This window comes from Chenopodium album, chromosome 2 (genome assembly GCF_948465745.1).
Source record: "Chenopodium album chromosome 2, dcCheAlbu1.1, whole genome shotgun sequence".
Taxonomy (NCBI): Eukaryota; Viridiplantae; Streptophyta; class Magnoliopsida; order Caryophyllales; family Amaranthaceae; genus Chenopodium; species Chenopodium album.
The window spans coordinates 40,881-49,601 of NC_137835.1; the positions used below are offsets into that span (position 1 = coordinate 40,881).

At 32.6% G+C, this 8,721-nt stretch overlaps 1 protein-coding gene across 1 annotated transcript; it reads left to right on the plus strand.

The window, feature by feature from the left end:
- Nucleotides 1–3,713: 3,713 nt before the first annotated feature.
- Nucleotides 3,714–7,961, plus strand: LOC145598333 (cucumisin-like). The gene is made up of 10 exons (XM_081654679.1): nucleotides 3,714–3,824; nucleotides 3,970–4,058; nucleotides 4,574–4,674; nucleotides 4,789–5,035; nucleotides 5,364–5,877; nucleotides 6,306–6,409; nucleotides 6,518–6,739; nucleotides 6,877–6,988; nucleotides 7,124–7,337; nucleotides 7,438–7,961. Exons 1-10 carry the CDS (start codon nucleotides 3,714–3,716, stop codon nucleotides 7,959–7,961), a joined length of 2,238 nt encoding a protein of 745 aa, XP_081510805.1.
- The last annotated feature ends 760 nt before the right edge of the window (nucleotides 7,962–8,721 follow it).

Below are 8,721 nucleotides of genomic sequence, written 5' to 3' on the forward strand. Positions count from 1 at the left end.
GCCAAAAAAAAAAAAAAAAAAAAAAAAAAAACAAATGTTGAAATGCTTCCTATTTCAAAAATCAGATTTGCCAAACTTTCTTTTTTTTGTTAAATCCAGATTTACTGTATTAAATTGCTTATAAAATTATTACTGTTTTAAATTTTAAAGATTAATTTTTTTGAAGTGTTAATTTGACCCTATATATTTCTATATGGTTTGGCATATAGTAATTATTTTAGTAGATTAATGCAATATTTTATTTTATTTATTTATTGGGTGTGTCCGTGTGTGTGTGTGTGTGTTTGTTTTGGTAGATGGTTGAATGAAAGCTAAAAATAAATTAGCTGTACTGAAAGTTTCTTTGTTTCCTATTAGTCGGTTCTTGAGACGGCTTAATTTTGACACAATTGTATAGTTATTTTGTAAAATATGCATCAGGCCTAAAGAATTATGTCCACAAGGGGAAGCATCTTTTTATTATGAAGTAATTTTAATCAAATGGTTATATTATAAGTTATAACATTGTAACATTGAGATTTTCAAGCTTGTTTACATATGCACATTGTATACCATTAATATATAATTTACTTTACAAGTAGTAAAAATTATGCAAGGTTAATTAATATTTTGAAAGTATAAATTGAGAAGAATTTAACAGGACTTCACATGAGAATTCTTGATGTAGAAAACGGAAAAGATAATTATTTTTTTGTTGTTGTGTGAATAGTGTTAAATTTTTGCAAATACTGTAACTATTAGCAATTTTATTATCGCACAAAACAACTGTGTTCATCTGTATTTGAAGTGTTGAACATATATTGAGACGAATTTTTCTAAGTTTGATGCTTTCGTACAAGTGGATGATTATTTACTACTCTTATTAGTTTATTACAGTATTACTGGTACTCGTATAGCTATTACGTATAATAATGTTTATAAATAAGATGTCAACGAGTCATAAGCTCCGATCATAACACTTGTAGAGTTGTAGCCTTGTAAGTGGGGTACAAATATGCAATTGGGTCTTAAATAGATATCAACTTGTATGCTAAAAAACGAAATCTTCTGATATTACTTGTTCACTAGCAACGGTCTTCTCTTTTAAAGAACCAACAAACAATACTTAGTGACTATTTCTTATGTCTCTATTCTTAGTCTCATATGACTTTTCACCGTCCATTTATAACCATTTTATTTGTATATGCACAAAAATTATACAATTTTTTTATTAATAAAATATATAATGAGACAATTAACCACATCTCATATGACTATATTATCTCTGATTGATTAATATAAATTTATAATTAAAGTTTTTTGAAATTTAACCCATTTATTTGCAATGGGGCAAAAAAAAAAAACCATATTCATAGTTGTATTTTGCGATATTATGACTTTATGAGCATACACATTACACAAATTTTAATAAATTGTATTTTTTCCGATTACATTGCCAAATGTGATTATTATTTTTTTAAAATTTTTGTTATGATAATCAAAAGGAAAATAGGTGAATTAAAAGTATATAATCAAGTAAGAAAAAAAGTAAGTTTATTTGATTAACAGAATTTAAATACGTATCTAAAGATGTTGAGCAGTGACGATTCCAACCGATCAGAATATAAAGGAATTTTAATGGACATGAGAAACGTGGATTTATACGAGAAGGGTACTTGCATCTTACTGTCATGAGTTTTTAATTTTCTCAACCTTATTAAAATCTCTCCAAAACTCCAACTACTGCTACCACTACTGACTACTCACACACTATTACCTTGTCAAACACTCTATTTTTACCCGAGCTTCCCCCAGTTCATATGTCTTATGAACGATTTTTGTTCATAAGATGGCATTTTCGTTAATATTCAAGCATCTTTCAATATTTTAATATTTTCATGTTTTGTAGCTGACATGGCACATAACTGTTAACGTATGTTTTCCCTTCTTCCTCATCCTTCCTTCTCAACATAACAATGGCAGAATTTTTACCAACATCTCAGACAACAACCCAACACCAAGACATACAGGAACCCCGACCCACCATTTCAGCGACCGTTTCCGCCAAATTTTACGAAAACCCCGAGGAAAAAGTGAGAAATATAGGGCAATGTTAACCCCAAAGGATAGGTATTTTATCTTAGGAATCGTCAATCCATTGAGCTGAGCTTCGTCGGATCTGAAAAGTGTTGAGCTTTGCTAGGTAATTGTACCAAAATTTGACCAAATTCGAATCCTCCAATTTACCATATAAGCAATGAAATTTCCAATTTGCGACGCTTCAAATTCTGTCAAAGGAAGAATTCTACAGAAAGAAGAGTGAGAATTGCAGCAGAAGATCTTGGGAATCAACAATGGAGGTCGAGATTGATTGCAGATGAAGGTGGTGGTTGCTTTCAGGAAAAGCGAGCGAGAAATAAGGGTTTAAGATAAATTCAATCAATTTTGGACCAATTGGGGTCGATTAAAGATGAACAAAAAGGGTACAAAGGAGAGTGAAAGAGAGGAGAAGAGAAGGAATTGAACAAGGGAAAGATGATAATGGAGTGTTCTTCTTCAACGCCATTTCAATTGGTAAGTTAACGCCGCTAGTCTGAAGTTAACACCCATATTCCACTATGCCGACTTTACCCTTAGTAAAGGGGGCGAAATGACGCTCATAACCTCTTATGAACGAAATTCGTTCATAAAGCTGATGAACGAGGATTTTCTCATTTTTACCCATTACACTACTGTTTAAATTTAGTCAAAACAATTCCCATTACGCAAAATGTTACTATGTGGAACATTCTTGTAACAACTCATCTATAGTATAATTGTGTAAAACAATATTAATTTCATTAAATTGATTTTAAATGACGGAAATTATTTATCCCCGTTTTGTTTAGGGAAAACGTTAAAAAAAAAGGGCAAATCAATCACATAAATTATATTTTTAATCGATCTTTCGAACTTGTTGACATGATGATTATGTTTGAGATGCTTCAAATTTTTAATTTAATTCACTTTAAATTTTGCACTTATTTCTTTATTACTAAGGCATGTTCTTATTGACTAAACTGAACTGAACTGAACTTATTAGAGTTGAACTAAACTGGAATGATTATTTTATAAGAAAAGGAAATTAGGAGCTGAACTGAACTGAATTGAACTTATTAGAGCTGAACTGAACTGAACTGAAAATAATCGTATGAGAACACACCCTAAATTAATATCAAATTAGTAAAATAAAGAATAATTAGAAAAATGGAAAGTAATGCCACATTAGTTTCTTGATACATTATGGTCTTTTTATGGGTTACATTTTTTCAATCTTTGAAAAGGTATGACATTATTTTTGTTACACTTTATTAAGTTTCAACTTATAGGTCAGGACTCAGGACTAATAAAATTCTATTTGTAGGTTGTTAAATATGCAAAAATCAGATTATTTATATTGTGACTTTGTGAGAAACCTTCTTCCTACAAGCCTACTAATAATGGAAACAAATACGAAGTACCACTTAGTAAAAGTTCTTACATAGTTTTTGTTTGATTGAGTTCTTCTCTGAATTAATCAACAATCAAAAGAATGATGACAAAAAGTCAAAGGAGCCTAGCCTTATGATTATAATTACTATTGTATACGATATAGTTGGAATATTTTTATTGTAAAATAATTGCTATATAACAAGCTGCCAAACATATGTTTCAAAATGTATGATAGTAAGGAGAACTCCAAAAAATTGTAGAAAATGACTTCTAAATTGTTTCCTTACTATTCATATGTTAATCTCTCTCTAATTTTCTGCTTATTATGGCTTCAAACACCCATTATTCAAGCTGATCATGAACATCAGAGAAATGTAAGCATCTTCTGATCTTCATTCTTGCATTGTCACATTCATATGCATGCAATGTCAATGATTTCTTCATCAAATTGAATTTTGAAATAATATTATGTCTATTGTTTTTATATTTGATTTTAATTTTATTGTATGGTTTTTGTAGACTTATATTATATACATGGGCGATCGACATTACTCCAATATCTCTGCTAAGGACTTCTATTTGGACATGTTGAGAGGTGTTCTTGAAAGGTCAGTTGTACTTAATTACCATTGAGAAACGAGAAAAACCAATCGAGAGAGGATGGAAAAGCTTTTTTTTTTTAGCTTATAAGATCCTGTTTTTTTTTTTCAACGGGATTTGATCTCATATTTTCGAAATATTGCAATCATTAAAAGTACGTATGAATTTATGATCAAGTAAAAAAAAACAAGAATCTAGACTTTGCTAACCTTGTGATGAAGGTGACAACGTGGTCTCATAATATAATTGTCATTCTTAATAATCATCTATTTGACAATTAAGTTGGATATTATAATTAATCTTACATTTGTAAATTACATTATCTTATTGTATGTTTTTTGCTTTAAATAATTCATGCTCATATATAGACTGATAGACACACGTTAGAAAATCCCTATGTTATTATATATTTTATTATTATACATGGTGTTTCGGTTCTTGGTCTTGATTATTTTTCATGCTATATATTTTCATAAAACATGAACTAATGTAATAACGTATGCAATGAAAATTGCAATTGCAGTGTCCCTTCAGAAAAAACTTCAGATTATCTACTTTATACTTATGAGAACTTCCAAGGATGTGTCGCAAAACTTACCGAAAATGAAGCAAAGAAAGCATCTAGTACGCTGGTTTTAATTACGCTTACTTTCAGATATAGTTTTTTATATTATTATTGAACTAATTTAATTTGTTCTTTGCCAATTGATTGTATTGACATAAAATTAATAATGATAGGGATTAATGGTGTGGTTTCGGTATTTCCCAATCGGAAGAAGAAACTTCATACAACAAGGTCTTGGGATTTCATGGGTTTCTCTCAAAATGTTGAGAGAAGTGCGATGGAGAGTGATATTACCATTGGAGTAGTTGATAGTGGTATTTGGCCTGAATCTGAGAGCTTTCGAGATGAGGGTTTCGGTCCACCACCCTCCAAATGGAAGGGCATATGTCAAACTTCAAACGATAACTTCACTTGCAACAAGTAAGGTTCTCTATTGTGCTGTCCCACATTGAAAAGTGTAGAAAGTGTCGGGAAGTGCATCCCATATTGAAGAAATAAGAAAGTTGTGTCCACTTTATAATGCTAAGGGGCTACTCTCCTGTAACGGGTGTGGTCTAAGCTCGTTTATAACACATAGATTATACCTTAAACGAGGTTTTTTTTTTTAAAATTAACTTTTTAATGTGGGACAACTTATACGTAGACAATAAAGGAGTTCCAACAATTTATTAGTCCAAAAATTGTGCATTATGGAGTTTAATTTGAAAAATGAAGGAGAACTTTGACATTGTTGCATTATTGTATGCAGCAAGATAATAGGGGCGCGATACTTTAGAGCGGATGGAGAAATTCCAGAAGATGACATAGCCTCACCTAGAGACATAGTAGGGCATGGAACACATTGTGCATCAATAGCCGCAGGAGGAGTGGTGAACAAAGCAAGTTTCCTAGGACTAGGCCAAGGAACTGCTCGAGGCGGTGTACCGTCAGCTAGATTAGCTGTGTACAAAGTATGTTGGACAGATACTTGCTGGGAAGCTGATATCCTGGCAGCATTTGATGCGGCAATATCAGATGGAGTGGACGTCATATCGGTTTCACTTGGAGGCGATGCGGCATTTCCATACTTTGAGGATGTAATTGCTATAGGAGCTTTTCATGCTATGAAACATGGGGTCTTGACTTCGAGTTCTGCTGGAAATAGTGGTCCAAGCCTTCATACACTCGAAAATATTGCACCATGGTTACTCTCAGTTGGAGCTAGTACCATAGACCGTAAATTTACCACACAAGTGAAACTTGGTAATGGCATGACTATTGAGGTTAGTGAATTGATTTTCTTTTTTGATATAGACGGAATTTGATCCTTTACTATCCTCAAGACTTTAACTCACTAATTCATTAGTGTATTCAATTCATGATAATTAGGTTAAACTTTTTTGTTTTTTTTAGTCCGACAAATTGAGAGGGCAAAACATTTCATTTGATTGTGGAAACAGTAACGATATATACGGGTATGGTCAAATATCAAATTTGAAAGACAAACTAGATCATATGTCCTAAATTCTAGATCGAATCAACAAGACCACAAATCAGATTGCTTTGCCCACCCTTAAGACTCACTAATTAAGTTACTATATATACACAGAGTGATGAGGGATAACTCAAGTGGTTAGAGCTTCTCTCTCGGTTCCAGGAGATCTAAAAAATACAAATCCCTTACATTGAATTAATCTTACCTTGCATGCAGGGAGTTTCTATAAATACATTTGAAGATGATGATAAGACATTTCCCCTAATTTATGGAGGAGATGCAGCAAACAAATCATCGGAAGAGTCAATAATACTCTCCCGGTAAGTGACTACAAATTAAAACATGACATTCAATTCTTAGCATGAATGTAAATTCACTATATTGAACAACTAATTACATGAATATATATATATGTAACAAAATTGCAGGTATTGCCTTATAGACACATTAAATAAAACATTGGTGAAAGGCAAAATTGTTATATGTGATTCTCTATTACCTGGGGAGGAGCCCTTCCTTGGTGGTGCGGCTGGGATGATAATCCAAGATGTCCGACCCCATGATCATGCATCTTCCTTCCCTCTCCCTGCATCTTATATTCATGTTGATGATGCTGCTCGTGTTATCTCCTACACTAGAAATTTAACAAGGTAATTACTCGATCTTTTAATTAGTCTATGTAACATATTACTATTATACGTATACAACACCTTCATCAAGTTAATTTTGGTTACGTTGTTTGTTTTTACAATAATGTATAAATGTTTCTCATGTGTATATGTATTAGTACCCCAATTGGAACGATTAAAAAAAGTGTTCAAGTGGAGGATACACCAGCTCCTTTCGTAGTCTCATTTTCCTCAAGGGGTCCTAATCCATTCTCTCCGGGAATCCTTAAAGTAAGAGTATATGAAGTTTGTACATACCATCATAGTATATATTTTTAACAAGTAACAGTGAAACTTATTAATGTATAATATAAGATTAAGCTAATTGATTTATCTTGTCTGCGCGCCAATGTTTTAATTTGTTAGCCAGATTTGACTGCACCTGGAGAAAGCATCCTAGCAGCATATTCACCGGTTGCACCTCCTTCAGGAATTATGGGTGATCAAAGGTCCGTGAAATATTTTATAGCGTCAGGGACATCCATGGCTTGCCCTCATGCCACCGCAGTTGCAGCTTATGTTAAGTCTTTTCATCCTACTTGGTCCGAAGCTGCAATCAAATCTGCTCTCATGACTACAGGTACAAATATTTTTAGCCTTTCGTAAAAATGTCTGCAAACTGATATCTCGCTAATCCTTAAAAGTTTATAACTAGTAATTTTCAATGTGAAATTTAATAGCCTTGCCAATGAGTAGCGCTACAAATGAAGAAGCTGAGTTAGCCTATGGTTCTGGCCAAATCAATCCATTGAAGGCAATAGACCCTGGCCTAGTATACGACGTTGGAGTAAGTGACTACATGAAGTTCTTATGTAGTCACGGCTACAATGAAACTGCAATAAGGTTTATCACAGGAGGAAGTAGTTGCGGTCACAAGAGATCTACCAATTGGGATCTGAATTACCCTTCAATCGCGCTACCTACAAGCTTAGGCCCCTTTGACACCGTGTTTACAAGGACAGTCACAAACGTTGGTTCACCAAATTCAACATACAAGGCTGTAGTAACCGTGCCAAGAGACCAGCCTATTGTGATCAAAGTACAACCATCTGTTTTGTCATTCAAATCTTCGGGCGAAAAATTGTCATTTAAAGTGAGAGTTTATGGGACAATTGGTATGAGAGCTTTGATATCATCTTCTTTGGTGTGGGATGATGGTCAACATCAAGTTCGAAGCCCTATTGTTGTTTTTAATTTGTCTTAGAATTGACAAGTTGAAAATTTCTTTTTCATTGGGGAATGATGCAAATTAAAGCTGACTTTTACTACTTATTATCAGAATAATTCTATTGGTGTACACTTGTATGTGAGGGTTGAATTTATTTAATTATTTATTTTATGCTTCAAGTAATTATTTTATCAATGTAATCTATCAAATTCATTAATTATTGAAACCCTAGCTTTTACTTTTCCATACAATTGAGAATATGAACTATTTATAAAGCTTCTTTTCCAAAAATGGATAGAATTTCCAAGTAGTTCACGACCGTATTGCTTTGAGTTTGATTTAATTACAAATCTAAAGTGCTAGACCGATTGAAAATGGAATGATTGAGAGGATTAACCTCTCAAGCTTACCGGTTAATAACATCTCTATTTTTCAATGTAATTATGCAAGGCAACTCACAAGTGCACAACAACGGCTTTTACAGTCGTTATTTTGTACTTAAAATCACTATATATACTTAGGGCATGTTCTGATTTACTGAACAAAGTTGAACTGAACTGAATATTTTACAAGAGAAGAAAATTAGAAATTGAACTAAACTGAAAATAAACTGAAGAGAACAGGCCCTTAGTACAGAGTAGTACATATACATCATCTCACTTTCAAAATTTGCAAGACATGACGGAGATCAGACGTTATAAGTCAATAGTATTATATTGAAATGTTCATTCTTCTTTGAAATATTCTTTCCACGCTATTATTCTTGAGCTTTGATGATCAATACTTTTCCAACCTT

Coding starts and splice junctions, on each gene's coding strand:
- LOC145598333 (XM_081654679.1), top strand. CDS start 3,714: ATGACTTCTAAATTGTTTCCTTACTATTCATATGTTAATCTCTCTCTA. Junction 5,878..6,305: donor GTAATGGCATGACTATTGAG/GTTAGTGAATTG, acceptor CCTTGCATGCAG/GGAGTTTCTATAAATACATT. Junction 6,989..7,123: donor TCTCTCCGGGAATCCTTAAA/GTAAGAGTATAT, acceptor TTAATTTGTTAG/CCAGATTTGACTGCACCTGG.